The sequence below is a fragment of the Microdochium trichocladiopsis genome, assembly GCF_020744255.1.
Source record: "Microdochium trichocladiopsis strain MPI-CAGE-CH-0230 chromosome Unknown B0I36scaffold_1, whole genome shotgun sequence".
In the NCBI taxonomy this organism is placed as follows: Eukaryota; Fungi; Ascomycota; class Sordariomycetes; order Xylariales; family Microdochiaceae; genus Microdochium; species Microdochium trichocladiopsis.
In genome coordinates, this window is record NW_025763544.1 from 2,840,954 (window position 1) to 2,856,120 (window position 15,167).

At 56.1% G+C, this 15,167-nt stretch overlaps 7 protein-coding genes across 7 annotated transcripts; 3 read left to right on the forward strand and 4 right to left on the reverse strand.

Annotated features, from left to right (window-relative positions):
• Window positions 1-835: 835 nt before the first annotated feature.
• On the forward strand, window positions 836-1,308 carry B0I36DRAFT_310760 (uncharacterized protein). The gene is made up of 2 exons (XM_046152292.1): window positions 836-1,083; window positions 1,200-1,308. Exons 1-2 carry the CDS (start codon window positions 994-996, stop codon window positions 1,272-1,274), a joined length of 165 nt encoding a protein of 54 aa, XP_046018529.1. The 5' UTR covers window positions 836-993; the 3' UTR covers window positions 1,275-1,308.
• Window positions 1,309-3,267: 1,959 nt separating this feature from the next.
• Window positions 3,268-3,894, reverse strand: B0I36DRAFT_310765 (uncharacterized protein). Its single transcript, XM_046152293.1, has one exon. It carries the CDS (start codon window positions 3,763-3,765, stop codon window positions 3,571-3,573), a length of 195 nt encoding a protein of 64 aa, XP_046018530.1. The 5' UTR covers window positions 3,766-3,894; the 3' UTR covers window positions 3,268-3,570.
• Window positions 3,895-5,060: 1,166 nt separating this feature from the next.
• On the reverse strand, window positions 5,061-6,483 carry B0I36DRAFT_310766 (uncharacterized protein). Its single transcript, XM_046152294.1, has one exon. The coding sequence runs from the start codon at window positions 6,307-6,309 to the stop codon at window positions 5,314-5,316; it is 996 nt and encodes a 331-aa protein (XP_046018531.1). The 5' UTR covers window positions 6,310-6,483; the 3' UTR covers window positions 5,061-5,313.
• Window positions 6,484-6,725: 242 nt separating this feature from the next.
• B0I36DRAFT_344216 (CHD5-like protein-domain-containing protein) lies at window positions 6,726-7,595 on the forward strand (the record flags this gene model as incomplete). The annotated part of the gene is made up of 3 exons (XM_046156237.1): window positions 6,726-6,812; window positions 6,910-7,096; window positions 7,201-7,595. The coding sequence occupies 3 exons, from the start codon at window positions 6,726-6,728 to the stop codon at window positions 7,593-7,595; spliced, it is 669 nt and encodes a 222-aa protein (XP_046018532.1).
• Window positions 7,596-8,681: 1,086 nt separating this feature from the next.
• Window positions 8,682-9,866, forward strand: B0I36DRAFT_357772 (uncharacterized protein; the record flags this gene model as incomplete). Its single annotated transcript, XM_046157853.1, has 2 exons — window positions 8,682-8,704; window positions 8,813-9,866. The coding sequence occupies 2 exons, from the start codon at window positions 8,682-8,684 to the stop codon at window positions 9,864-9,866; spliced, it is 1,077 nt and encodes a 358-aa protein (XP_046018533.1).
• A 348-nt stretch (window positions 9,867-10,214) lies between these two features.
• B0I36DRAFT_357773 (golgi matrix protein) lies at window positions 10,215-12,127 on the reverse strand (the record flags this gene model as incomplete). The annotated part of the gene is made up of 4 exons (XM_046157854.1): window positions 10,215-10,611; window positions 10,670-11,799; window positions 11,867-12,024; window positions 12,091-12,127. 4 exons carry the CDS (start codon window positions 12,125-12,127, stop codon window positions 10,215-10,217), a joined length of 1,722 nt encoding a protein of 573 aa, XP_046018534.1.
• Window positions 12,128-13,468: 1,341 nt separating this feature from the next.
• B0I36DRAFT_259765 (uncharacterized protein) lies at window positions 13,469-14,863 on the reverse strand. Its single transcript, XM_046151109.1, has 4 exons — window positions 14,754-14,863; window positions 14,669-14,689; window positions 14,234-14,599; window positions 13,469-14,162 (listed from the first exon to the last, which is right to left on the reverse strand). The coding sequence occupies exons 1-4, from the start codon at window positions 14,776-14,778 to the stop codon at window positions 13,552-13,554; spliced, it is 1,023 nt and encodes a 340-aa protein (XP_046018535.1). The 5' UTR covers window positions 14,779-14,863; the 3' UTR covers window positions 13,469-13,551.
• Window positions 14,864-15,167: the final 304 nt, after the last annotated feature.

A 15,167-nucleotide genomic window follows, 5' to 3' on the forward strand; every position in this document is an offset into this window, starting at 1 on the left:
GAAAATGCAATTCAAGAGACAAGAATCGAGGTGGTGCAATGCAGATGAAAGTTGGCAAGGCGCTGGTGAAAAGCGGAGAGGTTTTGACCGAGAGGAGGTTGGTCGGGCACGCAGGCAAGCAGACAGACAGTGCCTGAGGATCCAGAGGTATATAACTGGACCACGGATGAACCCAAGACAAACAAAGGCAATGTTGACGGTGGTGGGAGAGGCTACTGCAAGAAAGTGAGACAATGCAGGAAATATGCAAGCGCTGTACGGACCAGCTTGCGTCGCCCGGCAGAGCAGACGGCAGGCAGGCAGTAAAAAGCACGGTTGTGTGGTGAGGCTGGCACCAGCAGAGGACCTCGAGGCGTGGTTGAGAGGGAGGCCGTGGGAGGGATGGGGAGGAGAAGCCAAGCAGGAGCAAGATGGGAGGTGAGGCAGTATTCAATGAGGCTCCGGCTGTCAAGCAAGCCCGGCTGGCCGAGGGGGCATGGCATGGCACGGCGACAACGACGAGGAGACTGTGGAGGAGGACCAGAGCCGCCGTGGTCAGACGGCCGTGGCTGGCCGATCTCAGAGGCTAGAGCTCGCAGTAGCGGCTCAGTCGGCGCCCGGCGCTCGAGTCGGCACCTCGTTACCCCAATCGAGCAAGGTCTGGGGCCAGGGCCCCCTGGGCACTACGCGCGCCAGGCCAGGGGTGGGTAGACCCATTTCACCACCTTCTTGAGTCTCCATCCCTCCAACGCGAGCCAGCCTGCCTGCATGGTTGAAAAGTGCCTGCAACCTTTGCTGCGCCATTTCGACGCGCCCGCCTCCATCCAGATTCCACTCGCGAACGGCTGTGGGGTGCCTGGCTCCAGTATGAAATCATGACCCTCCCTGCGCTGTCACTGTCAGTGCCGGCGACCCTGAGGAGCCCCTCTCCGTCCCAAGCACGACAAGGGATAATTACAATCACCGCCCCAGGAGACACGATCGACCACGCCAGCGTCGCCGTTATCCGCTGGCATGCCAGTCCTCATCTGCGCAGGGCCCACGATCCCTTTGCCTGGCCGGGCATCTCAAGAGGTCAGTAGTTCCAGACGAGGGAATGATCAGGTGTGTCGTGTTTGCATCTTCTGCAAAGCTCGCTTCATGTGCGGTCACTTGCGGGCGGCAGCAGGAAGGACGCACGCAACGTCACGGTCATGGCTGGCTGACTGACCAACTCGTAGTCTTCTGACCCTAGGCTCCATTCTCACGCCAACGTGTATGCCCCTGAGTCCAGTCCAGCGTTGGCTTGCAGCTGACGGAACGCCAGACGCTACTTAGACCACTGTCGAGGCATTCCTGCTGCTTGTTTTGAAACACTCGCTGCAAACCCACCTGTTCAGTCTTGCGGCCGGCTCGCCAGGGGCAAGCAGGCTTGTCTGCCGCATTTCTTGGTTGCTGTGTGCCAGCTCCTCACCTCCATCACCGACACGAAGCGCCACCCAGCCAGGCACCATCTCGTTCTGGCAGTAGCCCTTTCCAAGGTTGGACGAGACGTTGGCAGCCGGAGCTTCTGGTCGCGGGGGCGCCTGCATGCTGCTAGCTTCGCAGCGTGGGACCCATGCAACAGGCTAACCAACAGGCCCTGTGCCCCTGTAGAGATACGCACGAGCCTGGCTCATCTAGTGGCTCGAGCAATGAACCACCTTCCTAGCGCTCTTTTGCCCGACCAGGGGTTGGGATGATCCTATGGCCGCATGCACAGGGATTCTCCGCTCACTGGCACGATGCAGCCGGAGAGTGGCATCGGTCGTCTGGCCCGCAGCACCAAAGCTGTTCCCGAACTTCATGTTGATTCACCTTTGCAGTAGCAGCTCGCCACTTGTTAGCGTGGCACTTCCAGTCCTCATCTGGTGCTTCGTGGAACCAAATCCAACAGAACTACAGTTTCACCATGCACGAAGAATGGAAGCGCGAAGAATGCGCGAAGACCGGGTCTCATGGGAGTCCGTGGAAGTAATCGCACAGTACAACGCCAGTCTATCGACTACTCCATCAATGACGACGGGGGTGGATCGGCAAGCCTCGCATGCCAATGGGCAGCTCGACGGGAGATGTGCTCTCAAGATCGACACCCGACCTAGAACCATGAGATAATAGGGGCTGCGCGTCCAGCGAGCCAAGATCTAGCTTGGGGGCGGCAATTGGAGTTCTGCATCGTGCCGATCGCAACCTGGAACGATTTTCTGAAACGAGCGCCTGTAACGGCAAGAGATCTCATTCGGAAGTCAAGGTCTTGAGGCAATATCAAATTGAGATGAAATCTCTGAGCGAGCGACAGGTCGCCTGTCTATCTATCTCCTTGTCCTTGTCGTCGTGTCCACTGCAAACGGCCCCCACACGGGAGCCTACACACATAGGTCGGCGCAAATGTCGTCAGGGAGTGTCCCGGCTACCGAGCGAAGCCCCACGAGATACTGGCCTCATAAGTAGATATGCCTGGCATCAACCTGACAATATGGCCCCTTCTCGCAGAGGCGTGCGAGCGGTCAATAGCCTCCAAGATTCGGCATGCACATAAACACAAGGCCATGATAATCCTACTCGCCAGCACCAACCCGTGTCCCAGAGCCGACAGTTTCCCGCTCAACTCTCCGTAACAGCGCGTTGCGTCGCTTTGTCACATTGTGAATGTCACCAGGGCATAGGGCTATCATTTTTGTCCCTCGATGACTACTCTGTGGGACAAGCTTCGCCCTGGCCTGTGCAGAGGTTGACAAAGGACGCTTGGCTGCGGACAAATTAGCACAGTCTGAACCCTGCACGTCGCGTCCCGGGTGGCCCACCAACTCAAAATCCCACTTTATGGTTGGCAGGGAGAAGCCGATACTGAGCATGGACATTTATGTCCCCTGGGCGGGCTTGACCAGGCGGCTGACAAGCGCCAACAATGGGATTGCACCTCTTATCAGGAACCAGGGTCAGCGCCACGTTTGATATCCTCAAGAATGCCGGCATCCCTGTGGCAGTCTATGTACCAACATCATCTAGGTACTGCCGGGCGTCTACACATGATATTTGATACACGTCCCTAATGAGCCAGGGACAATCAGCATTGTTTGCCTGTATCTGGCATGTAAGGGTCCTTGAATTTATTTCGACATCTCCTGCGCAGCTCCCGCCCAGAATCCCTCGTCCTGTGCGCACACGAACGACTTAGACTATCGAATGCGTGTCTGCCCTTTGTCACTCGGGCTGAGGCTGAGCGCCCCATGGCCGTGGTCGCAATCTCACCACTTCTCTAGAGGAAATCCACGACGCGAGCTAGCGAAGCACGCGTGACGCAATTGCGCTATCCCCGTGGATCCCGGGGCAAATCTGCCCTGGGCGCCGCAGAGAGATCTGAGCGGCGGCGCGCACATCAGACTAGCTCAACTGTCAGACCGACATTTGGATCTTGTGATATATCGCTCCGTGACCGCGTCGTCTCCGCAACGTCAAGACGCGATCTACTGCTCTAGCCCCCGGCCGTCACGGAGCTCAATGTTGCCGCGCACGGAGCTCACTAAGAAGTAGCGTTATCGTGGGAAATTGAACGTCGGGCCTGTAGAGGGGTCAGCTGAGATGTCGCGGCTCGCAAGATTCTTCGACTCCTGCTGACCTCCGAGAGGGCGTCTTTTGACTCTCTGTCTCCTCTCCATTGATTGCAACTTCTCCACGGCAGACAGGGGAAGATCCCCAGATAAGTGGTATTGCGATGGTCGAGCCGTCGTGGAGATCCTTCATCGTGTCCCTCGTCTCAGCAGACATGCTCAGAGGACAACGACGACAATGACCAAAAAGCAGCTACGCATTGTGGATTGGTCCTCGAAACGTGCTGCTAGGAGCCCTATACCTGGGCCCCGGAAATGGCCCATGCAACATTACCTAAATCAAGGCACGAGTCGTTAGTGACACTAGGTGCTCTATACACAACGTGGCAAGAGAACGAATCCTGTGGTGCCGCTTTTCTGGCACTCCATGCCAGCCTAGTCCCCGCGTAGAGGAGTGACATGCGAGCCTGCCTAGTCGGAACGATCCTGCGTACACGGCCATGGACATCAAGTCCAACGCCTTGCAAGCATAGTCCACCTTCGCCGAAGTCCGCATTCCGTGCCTAAAGTCGGCATCCAGTGGCAAGTTGTGTTGAAAGACAAAGACGACGATATCTGTGCGGTGTCACTTGATGGGGTGTTAATTTTGGCCCGCAATGTATGTTTATACAGGTGATCGATGTCCTGACGGCTTTCGCTGTCAGTTTCTCTCCTTGAGAAATCGACTCGGATTTTAAGTCCAAAAATGTGCCACCTACGCAATAGTTACCAAAGCAGTAATGCTTAAGGTCTGCGTGACAGTCATCTTAAAGCAGCGATAAGCACTTCGCTTTCAGCGATGGCTGTCGACTTCCCCCTGGTCGTGCAACTTTTGGAAACACACCTCTATCGGGAAGCATGTCTTTGAACGGTGACATCGTCGTCATTTGACCAGTCCAGGACGTTTACGTATTCTCTGCATTTCTTTCAAGCGATCATGCGCACATTTCGGGTGACAACTTCGCTGTAACACCACGGGCGAACAACAGGAATGGACCGGGATGGACGGATACGTGAATGCTGCCACGACCATTGACGAGGGAGCACAGTGGCTGTTAACATCCTTTAACTTCCAAAGGCGAGGAGACGGTTTTGGATATGGCATTCGTGGCGTAGAGGTATTGAGACTTGTGTTTGTCCCAATGACACAGGCGCCAAACTCAATAGATAGTCTCATGTTCAAGAGAAGTCCCTTGTTCACCATTCCTGCTCAAACTTGAGGTGGTATTTTCTGCGAAGCAAAAGCCTATGGCTGTTGCTTTTGACGGTCGAAACCAAGTCGGGTCATAAGTACATCAATGCCCGATGGCGGACCCAATGGGTGCGTGCTTTCCCAAAGGCCGACTTTCTAATCGTTCATGTGTGCAGCTCAAGCTGGAGTGGTTTGTGATCGTCTATTTTCGAATTCGGATTTGACCCGCGTATTCAAATGACGTTGCACGGTATCTTTCGACATATCACCATGCTTCAACCGTAGATATCGTGACAATGTCTAGTTAGGGTGTAGCCTTTTTACTACAAGAGTCAATTTTTCTATTTGATTTATTTTCTGGAACGCAGACCAAATCGCCATCAACTTCGAATCGTTTTCTCGGTTCCAGCTGTTCATAATAGTCACCGCCAGGGATCGCAGATTTTCGTGCTGAGATTAGGATTATTTTGTAAATATCGATCTGACCCGCCCTGGAACACGCATGCTGAGAAGTGCGATCTGTTTGTGAGCACATCACAATGAGCCCAATTTTGCGCCAAGTGCCTGTAAAGAAGTAGATACCTCTTTTTCCAAGCATTGTGTTGCAGCGAGACTGCGGAGGAAGACCCAAACAGACTCGTTCGACCACCGGAACGACTCGGTGATCTTGAGGACATCTCGTGCAACAATGTTACGCGCGGTGGTTTGCTCGTCCTCATCATGTATCTGGTTGAGTATGAAGCCCAGAAAAGACCAGCCTGATATGTCTCCGTGATGCTTAAGGCACCAGTCCTTGACGATGTGGCAGAGGTGCACCATATTCGCGCGGACGTCCCCTACGGCGGGGGACTTGGTCGTGACATGTTCAGTAAGCAGCCACCTTGCGTGGTTCCAAGCATAGTAGTTTCGGGGATGCCTCTCCCCAGAGACCATGATCACCCTCTTCAGTTCGTCCTCAAGATCGAGGCTTCTGCCCTCACTCTTGCCGAGCTCCAGGAGCCAGCGGCGATGGTTCCACAGCGTGGGCGACTTTGTGTGCCGATGTAGCCGGGATGTCAACAAGCTGTCGACAAAGTGCTTCTCATGATTTACAGCATCTAGCCTCGCCTTGGCATCGTCTTTCTCCAAGGACGACAATTTGCATCGCAGAGCACGCTTCCTGGTATTTGCAGCCGTGATATGCTCTGGATCCATGAGGAGAAGAACCGCCGTCGCAGGCAGGACTTTCTCGAGGATGGTTAGTCCCGCATGTCTGGACATGAGATCTTCGTGGAGAATCTGGCGTGCAACCATGAACGCCTGGGCAAGGCGGAGTTTGGGGATGGCTACTGCGTGGCCATCGCGGAGATAGCTGACCCCCTGCTCGAGAGGATGGCTTGTTCCCAGGAACTCTATCTCGAGCAGCTGTGCTTGACCCTGTGACGTCGTGTCGAGGCCCTGAGCGAAGAGTGACGATATATCCTTATACGCTGGTCGTGGATCTTGGGCCCGCAGCGACTCAAGCACAGCGGGGTCGAGGGAGCGCGACATCTCTGGATGAATCTACTAAAAGTATGGGAGAGTTGAAGGCTGCAGAGCCATGTCGGCCCATAGAGACCTCCGCAGGTCCCGAACGTGGAAATGTATTGGTCTGGTGAGTCTTGTATATAAGAGGCGGCAGTCTGTTCACCAAGCGTGGTGAAGCTTGCCTGCAGAGTGGGGGAGAGGTGTGGTGTGGTGCAGCTCCTGAGGGGCTCCTTTGGGTTAAGCGGATAGGGTTCTCAATGGCCAGGGCAGCAGCGCATGGGCACGTCACCGCACTGGAGATGCGGCGCCGGTGCTGCCACATACTTTGCTTAAGACATCGTCAGCGCCCGCCTCGCCTCGACACCCGAGCTCGAAGCCCCCTTTGTGACCACGCTTGCACTATCGGACAGAGCTTCGCGAGAGGAGTGCATCCATACGCCATGCCGTCCCTACTCCTTGTCGTCTTCCTCGTCGAGCTGGCCGCCCACCTGGTCAACACGCTGGGAGCATCGGCTGTCAACAACTTGGTACGAACCCCTCCACAAGCTACTCGGCGAGCCGCAAGTCTCGACCAAGCACGCACGACATGCAAGGAGCCCAGAGACTAACTTGAACACCCCGCAGTTATGGTCGATATACACTTCTCTACCGACGCAGACATCGAAGCAGGCAGCCGAAACGAAAAAGGTGCAAAAGGAGTACCTCGCCGTCCGGAAAGAACTCAACGCCACGAGCAGCCAGGACCAGTTCGCGAAATGGGCCAAGCTGCGGCGTCAGCATGACAAGCTCCTGGAGCAGCTTGAAAAGATGAGTACGTTCACACAATAGAACCCTCCGTGTCCGGCTTCGGTGCATGGTCTCAAACAATATCTCTCCCCCTCGAAAGAACAGATTGCTAAACGATACCACCAACAGAGTCCTCAAGTGAGGCCACAAAGGCCAACTTTGACCGCATCGTAGGTGTGCTGCGCTGGCTCGGCACGTCGGGCGTCAAGATGCTGCTGCCCTTCTGGTATGCCAAGCAACCTATGTTCTGGCTGCCCCGAGGCTGGTTCCCTTACTACATTGAATGGGTCCTGTCTTTCCCCCGCGCACCCGTGGGCAGCATCAGCATCGCGTCGTGGCAGCTTGCGTGCACGGGCGTTGTCATGCTCGTCAGCGATACGATAATTGCCGTCTTGGCTCTGATCCAGCAGGCCAGGCTCGAGAAGATGAAGGAGCCGGCTGGCAAGGAAGCTGCCGGGATTAAGAAGAAGGAGGCTCCGATGGCTGCCAGCGCTGGGGCGGACGAGGGCAAGAAGGAGCTTTGATGGGCGCGGCTGGACTGGGAGCAGCCACACATAGCTGGCCTTCTGGAGATCGAAACATCATCGTCTGCCCAGATACCATGTCATTTTGTGTAGTAGCCCAGATAGCGGAACACCGAATCGTCAACCACAAGCACGCAAAATGCAAGCCTACACGCAGCTTAGTTCCCTGGCTGCCACAGGGCAACGTTGCACACCGGTCACTAACTAGCGCATGAATGCATGTTGGTCTGTCTCTCATCTTATTTGACGCAGAGCTGTTCATGGCAAAGACAGGGTCTCGCTGGAAAGCTCTGTAACACGATTGAGATGACTCTTGGCAGAGTACTTGGGCTCGTTCTAGGCTGCTTATTGACTTTGGCGACCACGGAAAATAAAGACCGCCAAAGCTTCGAAAGTGCCAACACCAGACACGTCATGTGATAAATTACAGAGCGGCCGCCCTGCGTGCCACCTGGATTGACCTACCTTTGCTTAAAGCTGCCGAAGTGTCTGATCCTGCGTTGGAGCTCAACGCAGAAAGAGCTTTGCAGAGCGCGTAGGGGTCGAATTCTTGCTGCAAAAAGCGGAGTTTCGCGGAGAGCGATCGACTACCCAAGCTACGCAAGCTGGCTTCATGATAGGCGCACAGCCATGGACCATAGCTTGTGCGGCATCGTGTACCGTCGAGGGGATTTTGAAGATGGGCAAGAGAGGTGCAAGATGGCTGGCAAAAAATTGCAGGCGTGGACTTTTTGAAGGTGAATGAAAGTGGGCCCGCGTGCAAACCTCCAGGGGAATGCACAGTGTTGATTGGCACAGAGCACTGAAGTGGGTTTATGATTAGGTCAGACCAAGCGTGCCTGGGCTGATCGCGCTACGAGGGCCCGTCCGCCGAGGCACGCGCCTGTCAAACTGCCGTGGCGTCGATGGTCGGTCCCCTGGCAATGACCAGGTGGCCCCTCAATCCTACGGGCCCAAGGACACGATCACCACCAACTGATAAAAGTGACGATCCGCTTGAGACATTGCGGCATCGGTCGTCTTTGCTCGTCTCTTCCAAGTACACTGTACTTGCAAAGGGCATGCCTGCAGAGCACCAGTCCTAACATGGCTACAATCAGCTGGGGGACGTGAGTATACACCTTCTGCGCCCTCGCCTGGCTTGCGCATTGCCGCTGTCTTATGCGCCATCGTTGCTTCATGGTGCATCTGTAGTACTAACCACCGTCGCGATGCAGCATCCGGTCCCTCTTGATCTTCTTCGGGCCCATGCTCCTGCCCAAGCTCATCAGATGGTACAAGGACTTCCGTAACGGCTCGAATGCCCACGGCCTCCGCGTGCGACCCGTCCCGCTTCAGGCATTCCGTGCCCTCACCCTCCTCGCCGTGACCGCTGGCGTCTTCTTCGTCCTCGCGACACCACTCTATGCCCCCGAGAACGTCTTCGTCCTGACTCAGTCCCGCCTCCAAATCCCGACCGACACGCTGTTCAACCGCATCAGCTCTCTCCGGCCCGGCAATGTCTTGACCAACTTCGACCAGGCCCTGAGGACCAAGTTCGTCAGCCTCGAGTCCCGCCTGCTCTACCTCCAGTTTGGCCCGGATGTCATGGCGGACTGCCCCTTCTGCAGCTCCGACGACATCAAATCATACCTCTACTACGCTGTGCCGGGCCTTCTTGGCCCGCACCTCGCCAACCTCGTCGCCCTGTCCCTGGCGACCTCCGAGGCCGTTGCGGGCCGCGAGGGCATGCAGTGGCGCGGCTACACCACCATCGCCGCGGGGCTCGGCGCCGTGATCGACCTGTACACCGTGAGCAACTACAACCACCAGGCCAACGCCCGCGCCCCGCGCCTGCAGGAGCTGGACATGTTCTTCTGGAACACGCGGGTGTACCGCAACATCGGGCTGGCCACGCTCGATCTCGTCTTCGCCGTGCTGCTCTACCTCAGCTCGACGAACCGGGCCTTCGCCACGCCCCCGTCCCCCGCGGAGCGCATAGAGGCTGCCACGCGCTCGCTCATGTCGACCCGGTCCAAGCTGTCCGCGTTTGGCGTGTTCAAGAACACGTCGATCCGCGACGAGGAGCTGCGGAGCCGTACGGTGGCGTACTGGCAGCACGAGGGCCACCTGATGCGGGAGATGATGGAGGACCGCGAGGTCATCGAAGGCGTCAACGATGCGCTCGAGAATCGCATCAACATCCAGACCATTACCAAGGATGCCGATCTGTATGTGGCAAACTTGCTACCCCCCGAGCAGGAACCAGTGCCAGAGACCATCGTTGGTTGAGAGCGAGTGGTCGCATCTGCTGTGTGATGTCTTGTCTCGTAATCTTCAAAGTAGATAAACATGTAGAAGGAACTCGATATCGTTGGGTTCAGTAGAGCAGTCTGTATGCACAGCCCGATTCTGGCATAGAATACCCCTACCTCTCTATGTAACCATAATGTAGTAAGCCACATCCCTGGGGGGGATGTTTGATATCTAGCGAGGTCTACAATGAAATATCTCCCACCACCCCAAGAAAGATACAATGCTGTGGCTAAGCATCACAGAAATCTGTTCGAACAAACAAGAAATGGTATATTAACAACTCGCACATGAGGCGTAAGAAGATCTAAATAGTGCCCCATCACCCTAGTGCCCACTCTTGGTGTCCGGCCTTGTCGTCGTCGTCCCCGTGGCGACGCTCGACATGCTCCCCTTTCTCGACTGACCACCTTGCGAACCCTCCTCCACGCTCCGCTCGAGGAAACCGGCCCAAAGATCTGCGAGGGACTCTTTGTTCGCTGACGTCGGTGTGGTATCCGCGAAGAACTCGCTGTTTAGTGATGGCGTGCTTGGTGTTCTATGGAATGGGGATGATGGCAATCGCAGAGAGTTGCTCGATGCTCCAGGTCTCGCCAGACCGGCCTGCTCTCGTTGTTCGTCTGTCCAGTTGAGCAGCCCAGCAATGACCTGGAGAATTTGGAATTTTCTCGGGTCTGACCGGTCTAATGCGAGGAACTGGAGGAAGTGATTCGTGACGATTTGTCTGGCGATTGTGTTAGTCGTGTCGGCCACAACCACCAAACGGTCTTGCCATAACTCACCGGTCAATGCTATCCTCAGGTTTTGTCTTCTTTAGGTAGCGCAGCGCTTTGGTCAGGTGATCATTGAGAACGATAGCCTCATGCCTCAGCTTGCCAATGAGCAGATTCTTCTCCTTTACCTCCTTCTCAAAGGGTGCTGTGCGCTCGAGCTCCTTCTGCAGCGTCTGCTTGGCTGTCTCGGCAGCGAGCGCTCTTGAGTCGGCCTCCTGTACCAGTTTCTTCAGGGCGCCAAGTTGCTCTTCGCTGGACTCTACCATCTCACGGAGCTCCTTCTTGCGCGCATCTTGGATCTCTCTCAGCGCTCGCTGGAGGCTGTCCACTGCGTTAGACTGGCTGTCTCGCTCCGATGCCGCACGCTCGTAGTTGTCCCTGAGGGTCGCAAGCTGCTCTTCGAGCGCTGCAGCCTTCTCGGCAAGGTTCTCCCTCACCGAGCGTTCTTCCATGGCGAGTACTTCCCAGTCGCCCATGGCGTCCTTGGCAGCCTCGGCCTCTTCCCTCAGATGCTGGATCTGTCTGGTCAGATCCTCCTTCTCCTTTAATGAGTTGTGCTGCGAAAGATTGTTTCGGCTGCGCAAGCTGGCAAGTTCTCGGTTCGCGTCCTGTAGCTCGGTCTCGAGCTTCTCCACCCTCTCGTTATTACTCTGAGAGCCGTTCTGAAGCTCTTCGTTCTGCGCCTCGAGCTCTTCTATCCGCTGGTTTGCCTCCTCGAGCTCCTCCTTGCCCCGAGCTAGTCTTGTTCCGACAGTCTCTTTGATCTTCTCAACTCTCTCGAGCAGGTCTTCGTACTGCTCCTGCGCCTGCTCCTTAGCAGCCTCGCTCTCCTCCAGGTCAGACTTGAGCTGTGCAGTCTCTTGTGAGTGGTTCTCCTGGATATCTTCCAGCTGCTTGCGCAGCTGGCCCACTTCGGCACGAAGTGCCTCACGCTCTTGAGACATGGCTTCTAGCCGGGCACTTGTGTCGCCATTATCGGTAGTGGAAAGCTTCGTCGGCGGTGCTTGTAGTGGTTCTGTCGTGCTGTCTTCGGCCTGCGCCTTCATATGGCCATTGGTGGTGGTGGTGGTGGTGGTGGTGGTGGTGGTGGTGGTTGGCTCAGGGTGGACATGGCCATTCTCGGGGTCCTTGGCTTCGGCCTGTGCGACACTGGTCAGAACCTTGGCGGGACAACATGGGAGGGTCAAGCTAGAATGCAGTGTTTACCGTAGCTATCACGTCGGGCCCATCAGACTGCTCGGCTTCGTCGTCCTCGCGGTCGCCGCCGTTCGACGCAACTTCCTGCGCATTGGCTTCGTCGGCTGCGGCCTTGGCCTTGGCTGCGGCATTCTTCTTCTTCTTATTGTTCTTCTTCTTTGTAGCCGCTGTGATGGAGAAGTCAGCAACTACGCAATCGCTGAGAGAGGACTCCCAGAGTGGCGAACACGGACCTGCGCTATTCTGCTGGGCGGGTTCTTGGGGACTCATGTTGACGAGGTTCGAGCGGAGCTGCTGGATTGACGACTACCGCGGACGCATTGGGCAAACGAGAGTGAGTTTCTGACAAGAGGCGAGTGTTGCGGAGGCTGTCGCGCGTCAAGACTTCGAGGATCGGTCGTGGACTCGCTGGTTATGCCATGGGGAGATGACAGGATTGGCAAGCCACACTGAGCACCATCTGTCCGTGTCCAGAGGTCGCTTGTACGTGCAAGGTGTCGCGAGAGAGCGCTGGCGAATGATGGGGTGGCCCTACGACCAGCATGCCAGCTGTAGCGGGGCACACTGCACCTGCTGATGCACAGGTCCTGAGGCCCCAGCTGTCCCGTCCCGTCCGCCCTGCGCAGGTGTCTGGCCTAGGCCCTGTGCCTTCTGGAACCCCTGCTGTTTCCACCCCATCGATTTGCACATCGTTGTGCTGCCCCCCAAAGTGTGATTCATCCCACACGAGTGAATGTCTCCTCGCATTTAGATTCGGGTTTTGACGTAGTCCTTGGACTACGGGCCTGCGTATGTCACGCCGGCCCGTCCCGACGGCGTCGCTCGTACGTTTCATTAGATGCTGATTGATCGCAGAAGGCGGTCCCATCGGAATCCTTCGTGGCAGCAGCGTCTGGCACGATGCTGGAGGGGATTCAACAATGGCATTTGGGGACGTGCCCCATCCAAAAGACATCCAAAGGACCCTGGTAGTGTCTTCACTGATTGCCTCCCTTCGAGAATGTGGCCCCCAGATGCCTGAGACGATCACTGTAAACCCTTGGTCCTTCTCTGGTCCTTCTCTGCGCAGGCTTAGTACCGACAGGTATACCGGACAACAAGTACTTAGTCTTGAGCACGAGATGATTCAAAATCTCAAAGCCCCCGAGCTCACGGGCGTCTCTGTACGCACCACTGGCTACCCCAGTCTCGTGGCCAGCGCTATCGATACTGCGGTGCGGGACCATAATAAAGACCTGGAGCTGCTGGCGCAATTTCTTAGCCTCTTCTCTCCTCCCTTTCTCCTTCATACATATCACCCTTCGCCAGGTCTATCCTTTCGCACGAAACTGCTTCTGTCACTTTCCTGACTTCGGTCGAGACTGTGTTACGCTTGGCTGATTCACCCGCTTGGCTGAAGTAGAACGATCTCCCGCGCTTTATAATCCCACTGCTTTTGCCCGACCTCGGTCGTGGGCGCAGAGGGTTCGCTATGTGCAAACATTTTGATAATCGTCTTCGAACGTGTTGTTCTTGATGCGAGGCCAGCAGCGTGTTCAATCGCACGATCTGCGCCATAACCTGCTTGTCGCGCCTAATCACAAGTGCACACGAAGCGGCGCAAGCATAGGTATCGTGATGCATCGCAATCATAAATCGCCATTGTAGAGTACCCGTAAAAGCAAGACAAACTCCTATAAATGCAGCGTGAACACTTAAGCCTTTGCCTTTTTGCCCTTCGCTCCAGCTTTGCCCTTCTTTCCACCTTTTGTGCCGTTCGTGACCTTGGGCGCAGTTTGCTCTTCGACAACGGGCTCCTCGACTGCGGGCGCCGCCTCGATGGCCTTGGGTGTCTCTGCCTCCTCAATAGCCGTGGCCTCGCCAGACGGCACGCCCTCCACGGTCTTGAGTTTGGCCACATCAAAGTCATAGCCCATGGCCTTGAGCTTCTTGGACCGCGTCAACCGCCTCAGGTCTTCCCGCTCAATCTTGGCGGCCCAGCCGGACTCGGTGCGTGGCTTCTTAAGCTCTGCGCCAGCCATCTTGTTCCACGGGATCTTCTTGAAGCGCTTGTTGCTGCCTTTCCACAGAGACTCGTGTACTTGTGACTTGGGAACAACCTTGCATGTGAGGATGTGGCCGAACAGTAGGTACTTGTCCATGGTCTTGGCGACAATCTCGGCGGTCGACTCTTCAGCGAACTCGATGAAGGCGAAGTGCTTCGAAGCGCCGGTCTGCTTGTTGCGCGAAAGTCGGAGCTTGCTGATTTCGCCAAACTGGGAGAAATATCCGCGGAGCTCGTGCTCGTAGAAACCATGGGGAAGACCTGGTCATGCGGGTGTCAGTTACGCAGCTCTGCTACATACGCACTGGAGATCGGAAGGTGGAGAAACTCACGTCCTATGTAGACAACACCAGGCTCTTCGTTTACCTCTGCTGTTCCCCTCGACTTTCTGCTCGGCTTGGGGATCTTTCCGACATCTTGGCCCTTCTTGAAAGCAACAGCGCTATCCACCTCGGCCTCGTCCTCGTCGTCGCTGTCAATCTTCTTGGCAAGTGCCTGAGCCTCGTCGGCCGCGTCCACGTTGTCATCATCATCCGAGAACGGGTGCTCCTCGTCCGCCTCTGTCACCGGAACCTCCTCCTCGGGCTCTTCGACCTTCTTGGACTTCTTAGCGGGCTTGACGGGTGTCGCATCCTTGGCTCCGTTCGAGACTATCGACTTGACCTTTTTCGTAGCCACAGGGCTAGCCTCCTCGGGCGCTGTACAGATGGCGGTTAGGATGTTGCGACAATGCGAATTGGGGGGGGCGAGGTTGGGGCAAGTCTAACCTTTGCGCTTCGGGGCAGCAGCTGCAGTCTATTTGTCAGTATTTTGAATTGAATGCCAATGCCTTGCGCAGAATGCGGTACTCACCCTTGACTTTCTTTGTACCAGCCATTATGCCTTTGAATTTGCGATGCGATTGTTTAGAGAGCGAGTCGTCTGGGTGGATCTGACTTTCTGCGCTGCGCCAGAGCTCCTGGGCAAAGCTCAAAGGGTCTCCGAGACTTTTTTCGCCATGATTCTGCCGGCGCAAACCTCCAGCAACTTTTTGGCGGTGAGAGTGGGCCTCTTACCCTGCAGTGGGTCCCAGCTGTCGTGCGGCCTGCTGTGCTGGCTGCGTTAGCACCACTGGAAGGACCTCGGGAGCCTCTAGCGTCAGCCTACAGTGATCTCGAGAGCGCCCTGATGCTCCCTTTCTGGTTGTTGATGACTAGACTGCTAGGCAACACCAACCAGCTTCGCATGAGCAACCTCAAGCTTGGCGCGCCTATACTGTCTGTTGCT

Bases quoted from the DNA above. Each gene is read 5' to 3' on its own strand.
- B0I36DRAFT_310760 (XM_046152292.1), top strand. From the start codon at position 994: ATGCCAGTCCTCATCTGCGCAGGGCCCACGATCCCTTTGCCTGGCCGG. The intron at 1,084-1,199 runs GTGTGTCGTGTT...ACCAACTCGTAG, and splicing joins CCAGACGAGGGAATGATCAG to TCTTCTGACCCTAGGCTCCA.
- B0I36DRAFT_310765 (XM_046152293.1), bottom strand. From the start codon at position 3,765: ATGTCTGCTGAGACGAGGGACACGATGAAGGATCTCCACGACGGCTCG.
- B0I36DRAFT_310766 (XM_046152294.1), bottom strand. From the start codon at position 6,309: ATGTCGCGCTCCCTCGACCCCGCTGTGCTTGAGTCGCTGCGGGCCCAA.
- B0I36DRAFT_259765 (XM_046151109.1), bottom strand. From the start codon at position 14,778: ATGGCTGGTACAAAGAAAGTCAAGG. The intron at 14,690-14,753 runs GTGAGTACCGCA...AATAGACTGCAG, and splicing joins TGGTACAAAGAAAGTCAAGG to CTGCTGCCCCGAAGCGCAAA. The intron at 14,600-14,668 runs GTTAGACTTGCC...CCATCTGTACAG, and splicing joins TGCTGCCCCGAAGCGCAAAG to CGCCCGAGGAGGCTAGCCCT.